Source organism: Dunckerocampus dactyliophorus, chromosome 7 (assembly GCF_027744805.1).
Source record: "Dunckerocampus dactyliophorus isolate RoL2022-P2 chromosome 7, RoL_Ddac_1.1, whole genome shotgun sequence".
In the NCBI taxonomy this organism is placed as follows: Eukaryota; Metazoa; Chordata; class Actinopteri; order Syngnathiformes; family Syngnathidae; genus Dunckerocampus; species Dunckerocampus dactyliophorus.
Window position 1 is genome coordinate 16,631,775 of NC_072825.1, and position 25,848 is coordinate 16,657,622.

The 25,848-nt window shown below is 40.5% G+C and overlaps 1 protein-coding gene across 6 annotated transcripts in view; it reads left to right on the forward strand.

Moving 5' to 3' along the window:
- Positions 1-20,923, forward strand: part of LOC129185423 (CUB and sushi domain-containing protein 3-like) — a 307,190-nt gene extending 286,267 nt beyond the window's left edge. For 3 of the 6 annotated variants that reach the window (XM_054782494.1, XM_054782496.1, XM_054782495.1), the window contains exons 64-70: positions 4,650-4,829; positions 5,638-5,703; positions 8,639-8,797; positions 9,740-9,852; positions 10,805-10,892; positions 16,061-16,202; positions 18,140-20,923. In XM_054782494.1, coding sequence (XP_054638469.1) covers positions 4,650-4,829; positions 5,638-5,703; positions 8,639-8,797; positions 9,740-9,852; positions 10,805-10,892; positions 16,061-16,202; positions 18,140-18,299 — 908 coding nt within the window. In that variant the 3' untranslated portion in view covers positions 18,300-20,923. The other 3 variants (XR_008572067.1, XM_054782498.1, XM_054782497.1) reach the window with 3 other exon arrangements.
- The last annotated feature ends 4,925 nt before the right edge of the window (positions 20,924-25,848 follow it).

The window sequence follows — 25,848 nt, forward strand, 5'->3', positions numbered from 1 at the left end:
CATTAAAAGTTTGCATGTAAATGTCAGTTCTCTAGTATTGAATCCAGACCAAATAGAATTCAGATGTGAATTGAATAAATTAGGTTATTAAGTTCTCTAAAGCATGATGGATCATTTATCAAATAGTGCATCATTAAAAAATCTGCCAACAACATAGAATTTCAACAAAGTGTCTCTTGCATAGTGAGCATTATCTTAAAAGAATGGAGGCACTATCACTTTCAAGTCTAATATTATACTTCACATCCTATTTTATCATAAATTGCCTCTCCCATCGAAAACCAAAGTAAATATAAAGACAGTAATGCAGAGTGTGAACCCATTTTAAACTAAGGCGATGTCCACATTAATACGGCTATTTCAAAAACGCATTATTTTTCTGTGCGTTTTGGCCTTTTGTCCACACGCAAACATGTTTTTGTCCTTTAAAACTAAGCTTTTGGAAAACTCCAGCCACAGTGGAAATGTTCAAAAACTCCAGTTTCAGTGTCAGACGTGCAAAGGTGTACCGCTATAAATATTTTGCACTCTGCACACATTTTGACCCTTAATTACATTTGTAAGCTTCACTGCTCTCGAGGTACGCATTTTCTTGCATTTTCTGCTTTCATTTTGAGTTGCCACGGCAATTTGCACATAGGTGGAGTGACGAGCTCTCGGCGAATCAGAGCGCTCCCTTTGGCATCGCCTTCTGCAGCTACCACTCCTAGCAAGTGCTGCACAGAGTTCACTTCTCAGCCAGTGCCTCAAAGTAAACGGGAATAACAGATCCCTGCTGCTGCTGCTGCTACTAGTGCTATTCACCTGCATGTGCACCCCTCGTTGTCTGTTGCAGCATTTAAAAGGTAAAATTAAGATGTTGACTTTACCTGGCGGTGTTGTCAGACACTAATCAAAGTCCTCCATTTGCTGTGCGTATTGCAAAGTACTGTAGCGTCCTGATAGCCACACAGAGAGTGATGCTCTTTTTAAGTTTTACTGCCAACCTTAACGCCAACAGTGGGGCTCAGTTCCAACACTTCTCTTCCTCACTCTCCACAGACACAACACTTCCTCCTTATCTACCAATAACATTCACAAGGAGGTGCATTCACAAACACTAGAATGAAGTACATCAGTGTTAGAACAACAGGTTGTTACAGTGCGTAGTAGGCTAAATGCCATGGCTCGCCGAATCCATGACAGAAAAAAGTTGCGTGTTATAGAGGTGTTACAAAGCGCGACCAGGTCAGCTGTATTGTTTTTTTTCAGGCTTCTGATTGGCCAAAAAGAGCATGAACGCCACTTGCGTGGATGGACATTATTTTAACACAGTAGGGAGGGAACGTGTGTTTTTGTACTTGGATTTTATGTCATTGAAAATACTGCAACACAGTTTGGTGGAAAAACGGTTCCCCTGTCTGGAAAAGTTCGCACATCAAGATTCCTGCATCCCCACAAGCGTTACACCCCGGCTGGGGGAAAAGTCCATGGGCTAACATAAAAAGAAAGAGTTCCTAACTCTCTCAAGTCCCAAAAACAGCCATTCTGGCATCTTTTCATGCTGTAGAAAGATTTATTTACAAAAAGAAAAAATGGGAAAAAACAGTAGAGTCCAGCAGTCTAATTGTCCAAAATGTGAAGCCCGTTGGTAGAAGAGAGGAAAGAGCACCTTCGAGATGGTTTGCTTTCACATGTTGACGGGCTTTTTTACTTTTCTTATGTTGTTTTGTGTTTATGTTATGGTTGACTAGTGTGTTAGGATGTGAAAAAGTTTAGCTTTGAGCCTTAGGCACATATATAGAAACGATACTCTAATGTCCAGTTCAACATGAAATGCGGAAACTACGCATATTGATCCAAAGTTGTATTGAGCCAAGTTCAATACAGACTACCTTTGTTTCATGTAATCGCGTTGCCACTGGAGGTTGCAATTCATCAAGAGCTCTGACGATGCGCTGCATTGAAAGTTTGGGTCTATTCCATGTGCAGTTTGACCTGCAGCTAGTTAGGTTCAGCTACAAAAATGTGTATCCTTATTTTGTACAGAGTTCAATATGCCGCCATTTTGAAACGAAGCAGATTTTCGGTTTCTCTTGCTCTGCAGCTTGATGATATTGTCAGACCGAGGTGAGCTCCCTCTGCTGCTGGCTATCTTTCTCTCCGTCTATATCCTCAAATGATGCACTCCATCTCTATCAGACAGTGAGCGTTACATACTGGCACCAGGTCACAGGAAAAAGAAGAGCAAGTGTCTTTTGAGGCCATGTGTAACCTCAAGAGTCACATCCGCTGAGAAGATGAACTTGGCTCTTGATGAGAGATTTGACATGTGCCTTGTAAGTGTCTTCACTGGTCATGGTCTACAAACCCTACAAGCACCCTGGACATGTGCTGACAGTTTGTCATTCTAAATGGGTTACACAGACTTGTGCTCAGGCAGCCAGGGAAAGGGGGGTTATTTAATTATTTATTTGTTGGCTCTCCAGACTTTGATCTTAACATGTTTCTGCTTCCTTGAAGTGATACCAAGTCATACCAATACCGCATTGGATTTCCTCATATCACATTCAACCACCCAGACAAGATTCGGTCTGAAACTCTTTAGTATTTATGACCTCACATCTGCAGTGGGAGTGTGATGATGCATTGAGATTGACTGAAATAATGAATGTGATGCAGATGTCATTTTAAAATCCCCAGTGCTTTCAACCTGACCGTTAGCAGTACCGGATGGAAAAAAATAGCACAGCTGCGAATTTAACCCTTAACAATCAGGACAATTCATGATGTCAGCACTAAAATTATTAAAATAATACTTTAATTTGCCTCACCACTTTGTAAACCTGCACATATTAAAGAAGTAAACTTTTGAAATTATTAGCCAGTCAATCTGACTGACAACACACACATGTTATAATTTCATCATGAGGCAAAAAGGTTGCCAGAAAGTCTGAAATTTCAGGAATAAAATCCTTGCTGTATTTTGGAGGGCGGTAAACTGCAGCATACAGCACAAGAGAGGCAAATCCAAGAACAACATGACACACGAATGACATAAAAAATACAGTAACAGATTAAATACAAGAATTAAATGAAACAGAAATACAAATACTCCTTACTTTTATCGCTTTGGTTGCCATGCAGGCCTTTCTACCTTCTTTAAATATTGTCCCAGGCTAGTCTGGAAGGATATCCTCCTTTTCTCCTCCCAGATCTTCGTGTAACAGTGCACAGAATCCCTGATCCCTCTAGCATTCATTAGCATTCATTTGGGGTGTGATATCTAGTGGGATTAAAATGTGATGAGAGTTTTTGTTTAGAGAAAAGCCGTATCTCCAAAAATGGGCAGCCAGAAGCCAATCAAATTGTGAACTATTGACATGGCTACGATGAATGATAATACAGTAATATGGACGTGGCAGTGGGCAAGGCATTAAAGGAAGAGCACATTAAGTGCTGTAGGCACAATCCCTCTCTTCCAAGGTGATGGCTTCCCTTTTCATTTGCTCACTACAGCTTGGGAGACATAATGTAGTGTCAAAAGTTAACTAATAATTATTCTAATAAGCATTCATCTGCCGTATCTTCCGCTCGAGTGAGTCTTGTGTTTTTGTTTTTTTTTTAACCAAAATTAAGTTTGTAATTGATTTACGGGAGCGTAACATGGAATGCCGTAAACCAAAGACCACCTGATTTATGGGAAATAATCTTATATCTCCATTTATTTCTATATCAAGTTGCAGTATTCCACTAAATGCCATCACAGTTTGTACCAAACGATCTAATTACCACACTAGAGTGTTGTGTTGAATCAATATCGTATGTGTAAATATTGACCTATGGAATATAATCAGCTCATTCTCTGCATTGCATCTACTCTGTCATTGATCTGTGAGCCTGGTATCATCCTGCATCCCAACTACACTTTTGCCTTTAATGTCATTAGGTCGCAATCAAATCCCAATTTGCTACTCTCACTCTCTTGCAGCTGTTCCTCCATTTGACAGCTGGTACCATATGTCTTTACTCACACGCTGCACATTTATTTTGCTATCTTCGCATTATTGTTTATACCTCTGAGATAGAATGCTCATTCATCAGTTCATCACAAAAAAAAACAAAAACGTTTGTCCTAATGACCCATGAGAAAATGTAATATTTATTAAGCTCTATGTTTCTGTTGCAGGTTTATTAATGTGTTGGCTTTTAATCACACATTGTTTATAGCCTAAAATGTATTACTAGAATATCTTAAATACATATTGACTAAAATGCATCATACCCATGGTCAGTTATCAGAGAGAAAACTGAATCATGTCACCATCCAACAGTGCAAGAAGAAAAACACTTTTAATCTCTGAGCTGCAGTTCATTAACATTGATTCTGATAAGCTACACACTTATTTTTTTTTCCATGAAATAAATTAATCATTCTAAATTATCAATATGCAATACGCTTAACAGCTCCCTCGGCTTAAATTAAGTAGTAAAATGTTTGTGTGTGTCTTTATAGCAAGTTTTACATAACCCTCCCTCAAGTATCCCTCTCTTTCCTCCACTGAGATTCTAATTATCCACACTTTATGTGTGTGCCTTTTTGCATTTGCATGCATGTCAGAGCGTTTGTGTGCGCGCACTAATGTGTTTGCCCTCTGCTCGCTCGCCAGCTCACTCATGCAAGCAGCCGCGCAGCCCGGCCAACTCTGACGTGGTGGGTCTGGACCTGCCCTCCTACGGTTACACCCTTGTGTACACCTGTCAGCCAGGTTACTTTCTTTCTGGGGGTTCAGAGCACCGCTTCTGCCGCTCGGACGGCAGTTGGACCGGCAAGGTGCCCGTGTGTAGAGGTTAGTGCTCTGCCGACATGTGCAAGGGCAGGTGATGGAGATACTGGAGGCGGAGAAAACCTCTCAGGAGGTTATGTTCATTGGGAAGAGTTGATACACTTTCCGTTTAACAATGGGTGGTGATGATGTATCTTTCAATCAGTCCATACAGTCAGTACGTAATTGTTAACCACAGCTGTTAATGCCACAAATTTTTTTAATCTGTTGCTAATTAGAGACCCTCGTGGTTGTTTGTTTTTGTACACCACACATCTGATGAATCTACACGATTCTGCGGTTAGTTGAATAAGGGCATTGATTGGAGGTATTCCGTATGGTATATTTGCACTTTGACTATAATATGAATAAAATCTGCAGTATTATCAAAAACTTATTCGATCACCCTTGTTTCTTCAGTTTCTTGTTCATTTTAATGCCTGATACAACTAAATGTACGTTTTTTTGGACAAATATAACAATGACAACAAAAATAGCTCATAAGAGTTACAATTTTTGGCAGTACAATGCTATAGCTATTTATCTAAGAGCATAAGTGATTGTGGTTTTTACCCAGAAAACCATGGAAGTTGCTCGATATCAGCTCTTATGAGCTATATTTGTTATCATCATTATATGTATCCAAACAAATGTACCTTTAGTTGTACCAGACATTACAATGGATCAATAAACTGAAGAAACAAAGGTGGTCTAATCATTTTTTCCATGACTGTATTTTGTGTCGCAACCAAGCCAATCTGGACGAAAAAAAATAGTGCAAACATGTTTACTTGTCTCTCCATCTTCGTGACATATTTATGTTATTTTGCAGCTGGATCCAAATCACAGGAAAAAACAATCAAACTCATACCGGGGACTCCAAGCCCTAAAATACATGGTGAGTGATGAATTACACCCCATTTTCATGTGGTTCGTCAGTCCTCTTTTAAGTGTATTTTTACCTCCTGATAGATTGTTGGTCAAAAGTTGAAAAGACAAATAAAGTTTGAATAAAGAAGGTTAAAGGAATCTGGATGAACTTCCAGAACATGGTGGACAAGCTGTGCTAAAAACTTCATCCTGTCAAAGCAGCTAGGGCATTACAGCCCTATTTGCATGATATCAATTATAAAAACTAGACATCCTCAATATTGGCTTTCTTACCGATATCAGATTTTGTCAAGCACATCAAGCACATACCGATACTGATAGCAGCCGATACCGATATGGGCAGGAGCTCTTCCCTAAAACTAATTTCATGTAATGAACACATTATGCTTCTTCTATTGGATGCATTTCACAAATAAAACACTGTGCAAAATACAAACAAATACTAAGGTATGCAATACAACTTACAGAAAAAATGCCAAAACACTGCGTGTGGAGTGATTCATCCTGAGTTGTAATATTAGATTAGAACAGTGATTCTCAACTGGTGGGTTGAGGAGCCGTTTTCAGTGTGTCGCAGGGTTTATACCAAAAAAAAATATTGTAATGACCCAAAGTCTGTGAATGCACCTATGCTACCACGAGGGGCTTGCCATGTCTATGGGCGACTTTGGGGAAGGACATGGAGTGTGGACTTAATGCACCGACACACAGCTAGATAGCCAGATACTGTATCTACTGGAGGAGAGCATGGCATAAAGCGAAAGCTCACGTTGTGTTGCATTGGGGGAATCCTGCCCACAATGATGACTACCAGGTACAGTCTGACGGTACTGTTTAATGCCCAATTCAATCTATTGACCCAATCAGAGGGGTGGTTTACAGAAGAAATGGTCCTCTTATTATTATTAAACTTGCCTACTGAGTGTTGACTCAAAGCAGCTGGACTGGGTTGAATTTCTTAAAGATGTTTCATCTCTAATCCAGGTCCATGTGCAAATGCTCTGATTCAACTCTCCAGAGGATATACCATGTACTGAAAGCCTTTAGACACACTTTTGTTCAAAGAAATTATGAATTTGTGGATAAAAACCCATTGTTGCTGAAATGATCATGAAACTTTGCACTACCTCAAACTACCCTTTAATGTCTTCTCATTAAAGGGACTGTTTGCAGCTGTTTCAAAATGGCACCGCCAGCACTTAGCAAAGTCTCCTAGGTTGCAGCTTACATGCTCAGAGCAGGAAGAGGGCGAGATTTAATGCTTGCAACACCTTAAAATGTTAGCACTCTCGCGAAAGCCGCTTAATAGTCCCTTTAAATTGAATATTAACATAAATATAATTTATTAAATGTATATGATATTTGAGAAGTTTGCGTTGAAACATTTCTGCAATATGGGTCTCCCGTTGTCATTGAAGGTTGAAATATTGAAGGAAGACGCCTTCCTCCCCGCTCGCCTAACCAGACATGTTCCGCATGACAAGTCAGACTTTAGTTTTGGTTTTCCTTATTTTTTACGATGCTGTTTTGCGCTGTTATTTTGGCTTTCTTTTTCCTGTTTGGCGCGATGTGCTGTTGCTTTGCAGTCATTGGAAAGTGCGTGCAGTGGTACCAGTTTCTCACTAGCAATCACCACTGCTATTTAAGTGGAGCCACATTACACACAAAGAGCAAAACATAACACTTTACATTCATTGCGGATTACAATTTATGAAGGCCAAACTTGGAAATTGTAGACCACGGGCATACTGGGCTTATTGCTCTGTGAAGAACATCATCACATGCGTGTCGATATAATTAACGGCCAATAACATCGGTCAGCCAATATTATTGGCCATCCCTAATTAAAGCTTTTTTTTTCTTTAGGCAACACAAAACTATATTCATTTTCTACTAATTACAATGCATCACTAATCCTACTAAATAGTCATAAGGACAGGCTATTGTATTATGACAAACAAAGTGATTACACTCGGCGAATCGTTATTCAGTTGCTACGTAATTATGAGAGAACAATTTAACAATTCAGAACGGTTTAATTAATTTGAATGGCAAGGAAAGGATCAATACAGTATATGACTACTATTTACAACTGTAGTTCTAATTAGCTCTCTAGTAGCCTGTATCACCTGGGCTAAGTTAAAAAGTCTTTTTGTGTCTTTTCTTTTTACCCAAAAACACGAAAAAAAATATTTTTGTTGTTTTTTTGGTTAATACTGTAAATTTTCTAACTATGAGACTTGGGGTGTCCAAACATTTTCCACCAAAGTCCACATAAAGAAAAATGAATAATTCAGGAGCCACATCGATATTTTCCACTGCTCATCTATTAAACATGGAAAAAAAACAGTCCAAAACATACAAAGAAGTTAAATACACTTTAAGAAAAAAGCAGCTTACATCTCATCTGTGTATTGTAGGTGTGTAGGTGTTTCATAGGTGACAAATATGAATTAGTATTAGTGTGAAAGTAGTGTGATATCTTGCAATATTCATTTCATTTCTGTTTATTTTTTTTTAATTATAGAATAAGCCGCAGGCCTGCCCTGGGCAATACTTTGGAAACCCCCGTTATAAGACATCCTGGGACATAGAGGATACCACCTTGTATTAATTGTTATTAATTAACACTGATCAAATAGTCCTACAAAGAATTCCTTATTACTCCTCCCCATCTCCAGCGTTTTTAAATAATCCTCATCAAGATAGCCAAAACATACAAAATGAATAGAGTCTTATCAGCATTTTGAAATGTTGCCTCAACTGCATATCTAATCACCATCTTTCAGCTCGGCTTAAAACGGTTGCTTTTTGATGTTACTATAATACTGGACAGAGCTGGCTAGCACAAATACCACCATTTTCCTCCGTTCATGCAATTCTGTTTCTCCAGTGTTAATGATATTTCACAACAAGTAACAACTGTATGTCTTATTCTCAAGTTCCAGAGGATGTCTTTGCTCCTGACTTCCTGTGGAAAGGCTCCTATGATTACAAGGGACAGAAGCAGCCAATGACGATGACAGTCGTAAGCTTTAATGCCACGACGGGGAAAGTGAATGTAACTTTAAACGACAGTAGCATGGAGTTTCTGCTCTCTGGTGAGCCATCTATAAATCATCTGTCGCCGACTTCCTCCCCTCTCCTCCCATCAGTACCTCTGTGTGTCACTTCCATTTATTTGAGGGAGCACAGTGTCAATCACTCAATCACCAAATGATCTCATGCATGAGAGTGGAAATTACTTATTGGCTGTAAAGACGGATGTATTAGTCTGCATGGAATGACTCAAAAACAGCCCGCTCAAGTGTTCTCCTCCCTCCACGGTTTTCTCTTTTTTTTTTGTTCCTTTCATTGTCATGCCTTGTTCATGGAGGCATGCAAATGTCTCTCTGGCCAAGGGCATTAAGGCTTTCAGGTTGGCCATTCTGTTGGCAGGCAGCCCTGAGGAACGCCTCGGGGGGAATTTTCGTTTCAAACTCAAGGATGAAGGGATTTTGTTTTTATCCATCAAAGATCAAATGTCCTCACAACTCATGCTTCTTTGTCATGGCTCTGAATTATTACAGTGGAACGTCTACAATGGAACGCCACTGGCCCTAAAGCACCACCTTACATAAAATCATTTGTGTTCCATTTCTAGTTTTATGGTCAGCTTCTTGGCGGTGTGGTTAGCATGTTTGCCTTACAGCCAGGTGGCCCCTGTGTGGAGTTTGCATATTCTTCAAGTTCCTCCCACAATGTAAAAGCATGCATGTTGCATGGATCGGAGATGGAGATGTGAGTGTCCAGGATGTACCTGAGCAGGAATGAATGAATGAATGAAGTCACTGTCATCGTCACATCGTCTTTGCTTTCCAAAAAACACACTTCAGCCCTGGTTGATGAATGAAGTCCAATTGCATACGGTGACGTCAAGCGTGATGATTAACGAACGCTCTGTTTTTTTTGTGACTTTTTAGGAATATTAACTTCATAGGAACAAAATGGCATCGCCTCATCGTTTTAATTGCTCTTTTCTCCTCTTGTCTGTTATTCTGAAGGAGTGTACAAGCACCAGGAAGCAAGGCTGACGCTTCTGCTGTACCACATGAGAGTGCTGGCCCACAGTTCCTTGAGCAGGATTACTGAGGAGACCTGGTCAATGGATGGATTTGTAAGCACACACAGGAATTAGGAGAAGCTAACCGGTCTAATTCTAAAAATAACTAGAAGCTCACACTATTTAATATGGAGCCAGCATAGGGATATGAACACAGAGGAAGCATTAGTACCACTGCCCCCGCTTACATCCCCCCTCTGCTTACAGCTGAAGTGCCCTTGAGCAATGCACCTAACTCCTAACTAACTAAGCTTCCCACTGCTCCCTTGCACAACAATTAGGCATTCACTACTGTGGTGCCTTAAGTCAGCAGTCAAATTGCATGCAAATAAATGTAAAAATGTGTTTACTACAATATTACATTCATAATCATACTTTTTTTCCAGTCTGGCAGGAGATTATTTTGGACTATAGGGCTGGATTTTCACTGTTGCCAAACACCGGCTTTTCCAGGAAAATCAAACAAAATCAAATATTTTCTCACGGATAAATGTGTTTTCTAATCCAACTTACAGCTGCATGTGTACAAAGAATGACCACAAAGGAGGGATTCATTTCCTGGCGCCTTGTCTATTTTTGTTTGGATATATTTACACTGGCTGTGCATCAGTTGCATCACAGTGTTCCCCAACTGACTAATTGCTAAATAAACTCAGTCAGTCACCAAAAGAAGGGACCCAAAATCCTGATGAACCACGTCTGCTGAAGTTGTCTCTTCACAAAAAAACATTTCAAAATGGTTCACTTGGTTTGTACTGAGAGACTGCACACTGCATTCTATTTATAACCTGCTGTTTAGCCCCTAGCACAAAAAAAAACAAGGTGTCATTTTGAATGCATCATGAAAGGATGCGTTGACTTTTGCACTAAATACAGGACGTTTATTGTTTGACGTGCTGTGTGCAGCAGATATAACATTGTCTGAGCTGCCAAGAGAAATCACAGTTTTACACATGCAGTTAAAACAAAACACACCTTCTTTAGTTCTGCTTTTCTTTCCTGCCAGGTTTCAGCTGAGCCTGAGGGCGGGAGCTATGTGTTACAAGGCTTTATACAGGGTAAAGACTATGGACAGTTTGGACTACAGAGACTCGGTATGTGTCTTTCCAAATACACAAGAGCATTCCCATCCGTATGTGCTGCAACGCCTCCATTCCATTTTGCAGATTTACATCAGCATGACACTTTCGATTCATGTGACACAATGGTGAAAATACGGGAGATGGAATCCGGTTTTCCCTCGACGGTCATCAAAATAAATGTGCCACGTTGACATTTTCTCCTCCAGTGTGACATTATTCTGCTGAACATACAATGTGTTGAAAACACACACTGACAATTCTAGATGTATTCTTGCCAGGTCGCATGATTCATATTTTCTCTAATAATTTGAGCAGTCGAATATAACGCGTTGACTGCAGTAACAAATTCATTTCATCAATTACGTTAAAATGTTTAGCGTAATTAACGCCAGCACAAGCCACACCTCTGAGGTATGACAGTGGACGGAGGAACAGTGTAGCATCACCAGCTTTATTGTGACGTGAACACATGCAACACCAAATATGTATCTGACTCACAAACACATCCTCGTCTGTTCTTTTGGGAACCGCACGTTCTCTTTCTCAAGGTGCATTCACGGACAGGCCGAACATCACAACAACATTATGCGTGTATGTGGTCTAAATAAAGAGAAAGATAAAAAAAGAACAATAAGTGGAGATTCGTCTGTGTAGGCTCTCAGTCGTACAGGAGTTGTCCATCGAGGGAAAGGCTTCTTGAGACGTCATCTGTACTTCAGTGAAGAAGGTGTCGTTTCACTCCTCATCCAAAGAGCTTCGTCAGCGAACTAATAAGTGCTGGTAGCTTAGGCCTTAAATACAGTAAGAGTGGGCGGAATTGGTGTGCCAACACCCTCCTCCTATTGGTTCCTTACACTAAGCCTGGGCGGAGTAGTGGTCTAATCCTCTCCTGCCATTAGATTCAAGATTCAAGATTCAAGAGTTTTATTGTCATGTGCATGGTAAAACAGCAGTTATACCATGCAATGAAAATCTTATTCTGTTCATTCTCCCAAGAAAAGAAAGGAAACACAAGAAAGAATAAGAACATAAGAAACATAAACACATAAACATATATACCAATAAACTAAGCAACAACAACAGAAGAGACATTAATACAAGCAAATAATACAAATAAATAAATAAATAAATAAATAAATAAAGTGCTATGAGTGTGTGCGTGTGTTGCGTGCGGCGTGTGCGAGTGCTTCGTTGAGAAGCCTGATGGCCTGTGGGTAAAAGCTGTTTGCCAGCCTTGTGGTCCTGGACTTCAAACTCCTGTAGCGTCTGCCTGACGGTAGGAGTGTGAATAATGAGCAGAACCATTAGCAGAACCCATCATTGAATCAGAATGGTGGTTTGAGGTTTAATTTGGACCCTGTGTTCAGCAGGTTACTGAGACCAAAACCCACAGCTCTTAGTCTTGCAAATGAGGTGGAGCCAGGGCCGAGCCAGAACAATAGATGCTAACGAGCCAGTATCAGAGTGGTTCATACCCAACTCAGGGAGCGACACTTCCCTTTGATCGGAGGTGCTAATGGCAGGAGAGGATTAGACCACAACTCCGCCCAGGCTTAGTGTAAGGAACCAATAGAAGGAGGGTGTTGGCACACCAATTCCGCCCAGATGAGGGCGGAATTGTTGTCATCTGTTTGGTGTCATCTGTACTTCTTCACAGAAGTACAGATGACATCTCAAGAAGCCTTTTCCTCGATGAATAAGTGGAGATTCTTGTCATATGATCGGAAATCTCAGGAAATGCACTCAAAATGTGAATTGAACTTAAATTACGTGGCGTCTTTGAACACAACTCCTCTTTGCCCACAATAACACGATTAAAGTGTGATTCAAATGTTGTGTTACTGTTAAAAGATACTAGTTAAGTAAATAGATTTTCAGACGTGTGGTATCTTTTAGCTTAATTTAAAATTTCAGTTGATGTGAAGCTGTTAATGCACACAAATATACTGTATATGTAATTGTGTCTTGTCATTCATCTTCTTTTAAATAAAAAACATAAAAAATGGACATATTGCATGCATAATTGCAAATGGTGATTAATCGTGATTAATTCATTTGAAAACTGTGATTAGTTAATCTGATTGCAAATTGTAATCATTTGACAGCCCTAGTATTAGTATTAAAACAATATACATCGAGGAAAAGGCTTCTTGAGACGTCATCTGTACTTCTGTGAAGAAGGTGTCGGACGTTTCGCTCCTCATCCGAAGAGCTTCGTCAGCGAACTAATAAGTGCTGGTAGCTTAGGCCTTAAATACAGTAAGAGTGGGCGGAATTGGTGTGCCAACACCCTTCTCCTATTGGTTCGTTACACTAAGCCTGGGCGGAGTAGTGGTATAATCCTATCCTGTTATTAACACCTCCGATAAAAGGGAAGTGTCGCTCCCTGAATTGGGTATGAACGACTCTGATACTGGCTTGTTAGCATCTATTGTTCTGGCTCGGCCCTGCCTTCACCTCATTTGCAAGACTAAGAGCTGTGGGTTTTGGTCTCAGTAACCTGCTGAACACAGGGTCCAAATTAAACCTCAAACCACCATTCCGATTCAATGATGGGTTCTGTTGTTTGAAACAACAGTTCTGTTGTTTGAAACAACAGAACCCATGGGTTCTGTTGTTTGAAACAACAGAACCCATGGGTTCTGTTGTTTGAAACAAACCCATTCCGATTCAATGATGGGTTCTGTTGTTTCAAACAACAGAACCCATGGGTTCTGTTGTTTGAAACAACAGTTCTGTTGTTTGAAACAACAGAACCCATCATTGAATCGGAATGGTGGTTTGAGGTTTAATTTGGACCCTGTGTTCAGCAGGTTACTGAGACCAAAACCCACAGCTCTTAGTCTTGCAAATGAGGTGAAGGCAGGGCCGAGCCAGAACAATAGATGCTAACAAGCCAGTATCAGAGTCGTTCATACCCAATTCAGGGAGCGACACTTCCCTTTTATCGGAGGTGTTAATAACAGGATAGGATTATACCACTACTCCGCCCAGGCTTAGTGTAACGAACCAATAGGAGGAGGGTGTTGGCACACCAATTCCGCCCACTCTTACTGTATTTAAGGCCTAAGCTACCAGCACTTATTAGTTCGCTGACAAAGCTCTTCGGATGAGGAGCGAAACGTCCGACACCTTCTTCACAGAAGTACAGATGACGTCTCAAGAAGCTTTTTCCTCGATGGACAACTCCTGTACGACTGAGAGCCTACACAGACGCAAAACAATATACAAATACAATACAGTAGATTCTCGCACATTCTCAATGAAGCATTCACGGCTCCTTGAATCCACGGATTTGTTTTTTTTGTTATTATTATTTTTTTATTTTCCCTGAAAATAGGCCTTTTTCCCCCCAGAACACATCTCATTCACCCCAATATATGATAACAATCCTAATCATTTATAAATATGTACTACAGATAAAAATGTACAGCATACATGTGCCACAGTTAAAAAAGCCCAGTTTTTAAGTTTAGAGTGTCTTTATGCTTCACTAATAATGTTTTTCTCGCATATTGTGGGGCAGTCCTTAAACACACCATAGTTGTTGCGAGACGGGCTAGCCCATCGTTGTGCATTTAGCATTTAGCTTGTTCGCTTCTGTTGCTAGTGAACAATGACAATTTAAGAGAGAAGAGGAGGGTTCTGGAAAAGAATGTAATCTTTTTTTTTTTTTTTTTGCAAATATTGATCCGAACTTGGAGGAGAATGCCAACGTCAAGCTAGCAGAAGCCGTTAAAAATAGAGATTTTTATGGGCCTATCAATTATTCTCAGTTTCTCGACATTTTCCAGTGGGCCCGGAACATAACCCCCACAAATTAATATATTAGTGTACATATTCTCTGCATCTACAACATTAGATACACCTGCACAATCTAATTGGAGCCAAAAAAAAGAGCTAGAACATAAATTCAGACTTTACAAATACATTAATTTGGTTGGCAGTGTCCGAGTGGTATTCATTTATGTGTTTATTTTGTTTTTTTAATGACAGTACTTGGAAGGGGCTCACCTCTCACCTCTTCTACGCCCCTAAAATAACACCTCTGTCTAGATCAATCAAAACTTTGAGGCTAGATGTCATTAGATGGTGCAGGTGGCCTTAATGAAGTGTCTGATGAGTGTATAAAACACATTTTAAACCTGATCATCCATTTAATATTCTAATATGTTTTATTGTCAGACCCCTCCCTTCGTGAACAGTCAGTGGGCTAAAAGGACATTATCCATGTCATTGTCCTTCATTTCTTTTTGCTCTGTGTCGCTGTTTTCATCAGCTCATGATTGTCTTCAACATGATTATCACAGTCACGGTGATCATTATCAGCGTGCTCATTACACTTTTCATCTTTATCATCTGGCTGCCGCGTTGCCTGCTTGTCATCATCATCATCGCCAGCAGATTGGATGTATATTTTTGGGGGTTTTGTCTCCGTCGTGTCATTCTCTTGCCATTGCCGTTAATCCACCATCCACGACCAACTGGGTATTACGACCACGCTGTAAACAAAAGGAGTAAAACGTTTTGGGGGATTGCAGTGCGTCTTTCTTAAAAACAGACACATAGTTTTACATGATCGCATTGAAATGGTCACACCGATGGTGGTGTTGTGAAACTCATACTAAAGTACAGTGGATCCCCCACATATTCGCGGAAAAAATACTCATTTTCCAAAAAAAATTGCTTCGGAAACATTAGCTTCTGGCCTCAAAACTTGCAGCAAGGTGAAAACAAGTTAATATATGATTGTAAGTCGTTACTGGAATTCCAACTGACAAGCGGTGTGGATTATGTAGACACAGCTGATGCCTCCTCTAGCCTGCTAGCGCTAGCTTGACGACCAGGCTAAAGGCTACAACGTGACACCGATTCCATCTGTTCATCCATCATCTTCCATCATCATTCATTAGTGGTGAGTACTACACATTTTATACTTTGCGTTTAATAGGCTAGCAGGAGGGTTTTGGAGGACGGGGGAGCAAATCGTGCGTCAAAAATAGACATTTCTTTGGGCGCCTCAATTACCCGCATTTTTCACCATTTGCAGGTTGTTGACTACTTGACTTTTCATGAGAATTTTCAGTAGAATTATTTTTAGCGTGGCCCTAATACTTCTTCATAGCATAGAGTATTGAGTATTATGTCTCATATCATTATTTTTTACATTTTCTTTTTAGGTTTGAGTGTGAGAGAGAACATTACGCTCACTGACCCTGAAACCAACACCTCCACCAACAGCAGCTCTGTTGCTGTTGCAATCCTCGTGCCTTTCTTCGCCCTCATCCTGGCCGGCCTGGGTTTTTATCTCTATAAACAGAGGTATGTCTTCCATCCGGCTGTGTCCCCAACTGCGTTTGATATTTTCCACGTCACAGTTTTCAGTTTATGATTCTTGTCTAAGACAAAGCGGTACGGTGTAAAGTGTGTCCCACTTCCACAGTGTGCTTTCCTTCACAGTGGTGAAAAGAATGGTGCAACTTTAGTTAGCATGTTATCATCCAAACCATATTGGAGAGCGGCCAACCTTTGAAATACAGTATGTGGTGGAAAAATGTTGTGCACTCGCGATCTAAATTTTAAGACCAGTTGAAAATTTGCAAGAGTTGACATTTTGCACTGTTGGATCTTAGGAAGGTTCTAAGTAGAGATTCAAAATGCAAAAAGAATAAATGGGAGGGAGACAAAAGAAATTTTGAGTAAGCAAACAACCATTTAAACTGAAATAGGCTGTTCATCAGCTGATCAAAATTTTAAGACCATAGCTCGAAAAACCACAAACCCTGAAAATAGAAATAAAACGCTAACTCACTAATGACTGGCTGCGCCATTCTTGTTAATCAATTCAAAAATTGGTGTGAGCATGCTAGATGCCAGTGTTTCCAGGAAGCTAGTGGGAATGTTGCTCCAGGTGGTGAAGATGGCTTCACAAAGGGCATCCACTGTCTGAAACTTATGTCCATTTTTGTAAACTTCCCTTGCCATTCATCCCTAAATGTTCTCAATTGGATTTAGAACAGGGGAACATGCAGGATGGCCCAAAAGAGTGAGGTTATTCCTCTGGAAGAAGTCCTTTGTCAGGCAGGCATTGTGAACTGCAGCATTTTCCTGTTGAAAAAGTCAGTCATTACCACACAGACGAGGGCCTTCAATCATGAGGGATGCTCCTTGCAATATCTCCACATTGCCAGCTGCCGCTTGACGCCCCTGCACAACCTGAAGCTCCATTGTTTCATTGAAAGGAAAGGCACCCCAGGTCATGATGGCGCCCACTCCACTGTGCCGTGTGGAAAACATCTCAGGTGGGAACGTTGGAAGTCATCAGGACCGTTAAGGTTAATTTTTTTCTCAACAGAGAATAAAACTTTCTTCCACCTTTCAATGTCCCATGTTTGGTGTTCTCATGCAAATTCCAAACGGGCAATTTTGTGGCATTGAAGGAGGTGAGGCCTTTGAAAACATGATTTGTTTTTAAAACCCTTCTCTCATCGAGGCCGTTTGATGGTTATTGGACTGCACTTGGTACCAGTAACAACTTGATGTGTCTTGATGGACAGCCAACCAGCTCCTCCGGCCCAGGGTCGGTGAAATTTCTTTGGGCCTACCACTTGACTTTTTTGTCCCATAACCCTCAGGATCTTTTAAAAAGTTTCAAATGACTGCTTTACTGCGCTCAACCTCAGCAGCAGTGGTGCGCTGCAAGGCCTTGCTTATGCAGCTCAACAATCCGACCGCGTTCAAAGAGAGAAAGCTTTTTTGCCTTTGCCATCAAGAGATCATGACAGTGCGAAAATGACATTTTTGCCAAGATTTTGACTTTTAAAGGTTGTGGTCTTAAACTTATGATCAGCTGATGAACAGCCTATTTCACGTTAACAATAAAATGCTTACTCAAAAAAGTGTTGTCGCACCTCCGTTTTTTTTACATTTAGAAGCTCTATGTAGAGCCTCCTTAAGATCCAACAGTGCAAAATGTAAATTCTTGCAATTTTTCCAACCGGTCTCAACAATTTTGCTCAGGAATGTTTATAAGGAGATGGATGGTGTCGTCGTAGTTCTTTTGCACTCATTATGTTACTTAGCAATGGAAGGTGCACTTCTCTGCTTGGCTATTTTCAACAGTAATTACCAGTCAGCCTCATGCACCTACTGCAGCTGTCCACAGCAAGCTAATGGAAACATGTTTATTGGTTCGGAAGGAGGGAGGATAATTGGGACGCTCCTTTTCAACTCATTCACAACCTCCTTTTCATCCGCAGGAAAACAGACAAAGCGCAATACACGGGATGTTCCGTGCATGAGAACAACAATGGACAGGCCACGTTTGAGAATCCAATGTACAACACCAACACAAAGGCTGCTGAGGGGAAAGTCGTCCGCTTTGACCCCAATCTCAACACCATCTGCACCATGGTTTGATGCCTGCAGCATTTGAGGGAACAAGCAAGAGGCTGATTGTCTTTGTTTGCCTAACATTAATATATATTGACATGTTTTTACTTTTGCCAGTTTTGCGCTGCCGCCAAACAAATACAGAAAGAGAAACGCAAAGCACACTTTCAACAACACTGAGGGCCCTTGCCATTCGCAGTGTAAACACACAAGGTAAAGGATGCAAACGAGATGAAGAGGTGCCTCGTCTTCCCATAGGTCTTCCCATAGGTTGGTGAAGAAGGAAAGAGAGGCTCGCTACACTCTGTGAGTGTTGGTTTAATAGATTTTAAATGCTCTTATGGGTAATTATGTCAGTAATGCCAAATGAGAAAATGTTATTTTCAACTCCACGTCAAGAGCCTTTTGTGTGTGTGTGTGTGTGTGTGTGTGTGTGTGTGTGTGTGTGTGTGTGTGTGTGTGAGTCTCATCCACCCCGATGAAGATACTATATCTTCTTTACACCTCAGTACTAAGGTGATCAATGTAATCTTTACTCAATTTTCTAAGCGGTGTGAAAATGAGGAGGTGGGAAAAAAAGAAGCTTCCTTTTCTTTGGAAACACTCAGTGCTCAAGTCTTTTCAATGTATACGGCCAATTGCACCTCTTTAATTGGTTGGTGCCTCCGACTGACAAATTATACGGCCTGGGATGTAATTACTGAGGTTCAGTACAATTTGTCCAGTTCCAATGGGAAAGCTTTTATTTTTACTGTGCTGTGTTCCTTCATGAGAGCTATAGTTGGCATTAAGTTTTACTATCGGGTTGTGTGTTGTTACTTTGTTTTTCGCACTTTAAATGTAAGCGTTCATATTGACAATGAGCCCTGGAAGTCTAGTCGCTTGCTACTGTCCTATGGAGTGTATTGGTCACGTGGGGCTATTTGTCTCCCTACTAATTTACCTTCACCATTCTCATCTGGATTATTATATCAGTGTCTTTGTGTCCCAGATAAGATCATTGGAAGTGAATGAAGCCCCTCCTGAGTAGGCATACATCAGCTATCTCAAAGTAGAAGGTCTGTGCATAATTATCTCAGTCTATTGACTGTCATGTTTGAGCTTGTGTGCAGCAATGAGGACCAGGTTTTAGGATTGAATCCTGAATCCAAAGGGCAAAGATGTCAAATGTCGACATGTCAGCGGAGTTAAGCTTTTGCTCTTGTTCTTTTGTGTCTCAAGGCTGCCCCTGGCCAAATTGGGGCCCTTAGCAGAATTCATTACAAAATGAAATCGCGAACAGGGGCACCGCCAGGAATTCTGGGTCCCATGGGAAAAAAAAACACATCTTTAGAGCTGAGCTAACCTATCACAAACTATTTTTGTACCATTTGACTTGAACCTGAATTTAGTTAGATGCATGTTTTGAAGTAATGTGGATAAATGGGAAACAAATTGCTCAATAAATGATTATTACTGAAGAATAACACATTAACAATTTTTTTTTTTTTTAAATGTCACCCTCTCCCTCAAAGGCAGCAGCTGTACCATTACACTCGCTTTTTTGTGGCAAATCCTTTACGCATTATGTGCATTATGGGGCCCGCCATGGATTGAGGGGTCCTACGCACAGCGCGTCTTCTGCATGTAGGGAGGGGCGGTCCTGTACTCCAAGATGCCCCATAAAGTGAACATTGTTTGTTTTTTAGGGGCAAGCTGTGCCTTACGGTGCATGCTGACTGTACACAGCCAACTCTTACAAAGTCACACTTACAGTAACTTGTGGCCATGGCAGGGAGTGACTTGTCCAACATACGGGTACCTCCCGTGCCCCCCACCCCTTGTGGTTTTACATTACATTAGATGTTTGCAAACAAAACAACACACAAGTCCTGCAGTTTTATTGGATGTTTTGATTTTTCATGACCCGCCCCACTCGGCGTGCTTTACATAGCTCATGAGTCTCATCCTAACAGCAAGTAATTACTTGATGGATCCAAGGCCATGGTCTATTTTGCTGACAAGTTATGATCTGGTGCCAACCAATGTACACTTAATATGAAGAAGAATCGCACAAACATTACCATCTATTTTTGTTTGATCCCTTCACCATCATAGCAGTGCCTTTAATACTCTGTGGGCATATGTTCCTAATGGAGGCATAACAGTGACTGCTTTAGAAGACATACTCTATACAGTGTAATACAAGTGGTGTAAAGTTCAAGGGGAAGTGTTCAGTGCGCATAGTTGCATACCTGTGCATGTCGGCTCAGAGGTAATCCACCCCATTTCTTTGTGCCCCCGTCATTGCTGTTACATTTTGTGCATTTATACAGTTTTGATACTTGATGGAGTTCTTTGGTGAAGCTGTCTTGTGTTATCAATATGTAATATATTTTGCCAAGCGCGTATTTCTTATGTATGAGGATTTAAAAGATGCATCTGGTGGAAAAACAGCAGAGAGCAAATTTACTTCAGTTGTGCTATAACCTTCAGACGTGTTATAACATGTTATATATGAAAATGTACATAATACAGAACTTTTGTAAAGAGATATATTTTTTATTCAAATAAAGCATTTGTAAGTTATTGAAAATGTTGTGTAAAATGCACATGTAAATGTCATGTAAGATTACAAAATGTTTTGTATATTTTTTTCTGTATCAGCAATGTATAAATCCTTAATTTATATATAAAATATGAAATCTACGTCAGTGTCGCTGTTTTTTTTCACCAATTTAGTCTTATCAATGACCTTATTCACTTTGCAACACTTACTGCAATGGAAGTGCTGAGAGAGAACTAAATGTTTTATTATTCAGGCAGCTGCTTCGCTCTGCTGCACTTCTTTTTTTTATGACTTTTCCATTTGCTGACCACTGCTCGGTTCAGCACAGATATTATCACCGTCCGAGGGACACGCCGCATCCAGTTTTCTGCAACAACATATTGTAACCGATAATTCTTGTTAACTGATTGTCAGCACAAAATATTCCACCCATTAAAACAATTGATGGCAACATCATTTTTATTCCCATCATGCACATTTTCTGTCTGCCTCTGTGTCACCAGTAACTTCCACCACACTCTTTATGCAAGTGTGTATCTCGATATGCATTAGTTACATCCATCGCTATACAGGAATTTCTTGGCTTCACTATCATAGTTTTTCAAAATTATGTTACTAAATGATGCTGTTTTGCATTTGAATACAGCCTATTAGTCCAAAAATATGCATAATGATGCTAATTTTACATAATTTTTGCCTAAATTAAGAATTTTCAAGCATAAAAATGACAAAATTAAGTGAAGTACAAATATAGGGCATTCAGAAGACGCATTCAAAGAAGCTGTGAATGATAGGGAGTATTCTACACGGGTCACTAAGTGTCAATAATGTTACTGTGCCGGAACAACAGGCTGCTTTTGCAGGTTTGAATTATTTCACAACAGGCACAATAATCCTGCAGTGACCCACACCAAACTAGAACTAAACTTTGAACCCCTGAAGTTACTACCTGTGCGCCCACCACTCAGCTCCCCTCCGGAACACATTTATGAAGACACACACGAGCATGAGTCTTATTCATGTCTTAAATGGCTTATTTACTCTTATGTCTACTACACCGTATAAGGTCATATGAGTGTATATGTGAATATAGGGTTGTTAGTTCGTGTCAAGAGGGCTTTAATAATTTTTAAAACCTTATTTAGAAGGTCGTAAACAAGTTTTCTTCCTCTAATTACGAAAATTTGCATTTACATTTTGATGCCTTGCTGTGATTTTGCAAATATTTTTTTCATTTTTTTTACTTTACTTGCTTTTTACCTTTACTTTACTGCCATTATAGTCTGGTGTGTGCCTGCCTCAACCAAGTCATTTACTGTAAAAGCCCAATTCACTATGTGTCCATCAATCAATCTATCATACTGTATGTAACAAAAGGAGATACCACGAGTGACTTTTTTTTTTTTAAATAACCTCTTTGGCTTGTGTTATGAAAAATGTAATTTATGTTGTTGCCGTGGGAACCAAAGATCCCTCGACAATGGGAATTTTTAATACAGGTGGACCAGCGTAGACACATCATTTTGCTCCCATTACTTACTAGTTATGTGCAGTGCTCCTGCACACCTTGCAGACAACGTTTATTGCAAGGCAGTAATGTTTTATTCCAAACAACTGCAGGAAATTTCCCACGTGTAACTTCTGAGGTCTGACCACAAAGTGTCCAAAGAAAGCAACATGGCTGAAGACAGAAACATTACAATTGATAGAGTAAAAAAAATGATATGATGGCAACAAACCAAATCTTTGGGAATCTCATTCACTTTTTATTCATTCTTGTCCTACTGCTTACCCTGTTCAGGGACACGGGTGAACGGGGGCCTATCCCAGCTGACTTGCACCATGGACTGGTCACCATTCAATTGCAGGGCACATATTGTATGTACAAACAACCATTCACACTCATATTCACACCTTTGGACAATTTAGAGTTAACATGCATGGATTTGTACTGGTGAAGACAATTGCAGCACCTGGACGCACCCACACAAGCAGTGGAACAGTATGCTCCACACTGGTGAAGGGAAGTTTGGCTCGTTTCACTAAAAAGAGCTGTCGCTCTTGCGTCCAAAACAGCTCCTCAGAGTTTTTTTTTTTGTTGCTTAAATCGATTTCTTAACAAAATCAGTGGAAAATTAATTACTTGTGTAAAAACGCAATAATATCAAATGTTTATTGTTTATATGGCTTAATTGACACTCCTTGATCCAAATTTTAAAACCAATTGAAAAATTGAAAGGAATTTACATTTTGCACTGTTGGATCTTAAGGAAGTTCTAAGTAGAGCTTCAAAATGCAAAAAGAAGAAATGGGAGAGAGACATAACATTTTTTGAGCATTCCAACAAGCATTAAAGTGAAATAGGCTGTTCATCAGCTGATCAGAAGTTTAAGACCACAGCCTTTAACCCTTAGGATCTTTTAAAAAGTTTAAAATGGCTGTCTTACTGCGTCCAACCTCAGCAGCAAAGGCGTTCTGTGAGAGCTCAACAATCTGATTGCACTCAAAGAGGGAAGGCTTTTTTGCCTTTGCCATCAAAAGAGATCATGACAGTGTGAGTACCTGACAGGAAATGAAATGGAATCCACATTTTTGCCAAGATTTTGACTTTTTCAAAGGCCTCATCTCCAACGCTACAAAATTGCCCCTTTGGAATTTGCGAGAGAGCAGCAAACATGGGGCTTTGAAAGGTGGAAGAAAGTTTTATTCCCTGATGAGAAAAAATTGAATTTACTGGCATGAAAACGAGATCCCACCTGAAATGTTTTCCACGCGGCACAGTGGAGGGGGCGTTAGCATGATCCGGGGTGCTTTTTCCTTCCATGAAACAATGGAGATAAAGGTTGTGCAGGGGCGTCAAACGGCACACTAAACACTTAAAACACTGCAAGCATGGCCAAACCCATTTTTGAGGTGATTAACAAGAATGGCCAAGCTACTCATTACTGAGTTAGCATTTTATTTCTATTTTGGGGGGGGTTGTGTTTTTTTGGAGCTATGGTCTTCAACTTTTGATCAGCTGATGAACAGTCTATTTCAGTTTGTTTGCAATAAATTGCTTACTCAAAATTGTGTTTGTCTCATTCCCATTTCGTTTTGCATTTTGAAGCTCTGCTTGGAACCTTCTTACGATCCAACACTGCAAAATGTGAATTTTTGCAATGTTTCAACTGGTCTTCAGACGTTGATCAGGAGTGTCTATGCTCAACATGGCACCGATAGCTACAAAAACAAAATATGAAACACAAAAACAAAGATGCATCTCAACTAGATAAAAAAGGTCTTGTGAGATTATTATTATTATTATTATTACACGTCTGCATTCAGTCTAATAGATCAGTGCGTTGTCAGTTTAGCTGCTTCTCATGGAGGCCTTCACAGTGCACTCACTCACCCTCCATGACACAATCAGAGTGACTCACATACGACTGAAGGAAAAAATACTGACAGACACACAATAGAGGCATTGTGCTCACTCACACAAGCTTAACTCTCACTTCTACACAAACTTTCACTTCCTAGAGGGGCGTGGCAACTACTATATGGACTTTATTTTCAGTCGGGGCTCTTCCTCAGTCTTCCTCATTGATGACTGATGATCGAGTCCAGCGCTGTAAAGGAATATATTGCTCTTATTTTTAAGAACCTTTCCATTGTGTGATCATTCACGACTCTTCCATTCACTACTCTTCCAACACATCAACAAAACATTACACAACCAAATGTAAATAAAAATGTGCAAAACACTTTTTGCTAGACCTTAGTGGCGATTAGCATTCAGAAACCCAAAATGTCTCCGTTTTTGATTGCTGCTGCTCGTTTTCCTCACCTTTCCAGCTTGCTTGGGTGTGTAACCCGTCTGTCCCCTTTCAGCTTGTTCACGTCAAAGAACGGCTCCTGTGGTTCACTTCAAGAGCCATTTCATTCACGAACGACCCATCACTAGTCCGCACATACAGGTCTGAGCCAGATACCCAGAACCAGAACCTCCTTCCTGGGAGAAAGGCATTCTCACCAAACTGCCGCTGTACAGCCCTTTCTTTGACCAAATAACTATTTTTCACCCTGTCAGGGGTTGACACAGTGAGTCAATCGCATGTTTTTACGCTGTGTGCCCAAACGGCGGAAGCCCGTACCATTACGCCACCAGGGATTTACCAAATGCACTTTATTCATCACTGATCAGTATAGTTTGCATTGAACAGATGTGGGATGTCTTTATCTCGTGAGGTTGGGGTACATCCAGGAGGAAGTCCACCAACATTTCAGTGTACTTTTCCTGGCCAAAAGGTTTAGACATTTCTGATTTGTGATTGTTCTGGAGCACAGCATTACAGTTTGGCTTGAGAGTGTGAGCACATCTTTGAAATGAAGTTCCTTTCTCATTAAGTATAGTCGGGCCGTGTTGAAAACCCACCACAGGAGGTGACAGCTCGTCAGGAAACTATGCGGTGGACAAAGATGAAGCTTTCGCAGCATGCAGCAGGAATGATCAGCCAGGAAGTGTGACAGACGTCACCGAGCGCTCAATAAAACATCATATGAATGAGCCTCCTGACTGGCAGGAGCTAGTTGGATTTCTCCACTCGGGTTAAGCGCGTACTTTAAAGTCTAAGCTCGGGATTTGTGTATGGATTAGAAATATTTGCTGGGGGATTTTGCTATTGAAGTTATGTTGAAGCAGCTTTTACCTAAAACGTGATGATGTTATGAAAAATGTTTCTCGACCGGGAAAACGCCGGAGTTGTCTGTTCAGTGTAATGCGCTAATAATAGCACCTAAACACAGACTTGATCCTGTTTTGTTTGGGAATACAAAAGCTTGAGGGATGTTTTCGTTCCTGAGGCATTGTCGAGATTCTCCTGCGCTACACATCTTGTCCGCATGCAGATTGTGAAAGTGACGGCGCCAGGTTAGCCCAGTATGCCATTTCCACTATGCCGCTCTCTATCTGCTGTCGTGCAGCATGTGCACATGTCTGCAGGAGAAAATCAATTTGCAGAGGTGCATGATGGGATGACAGTGACG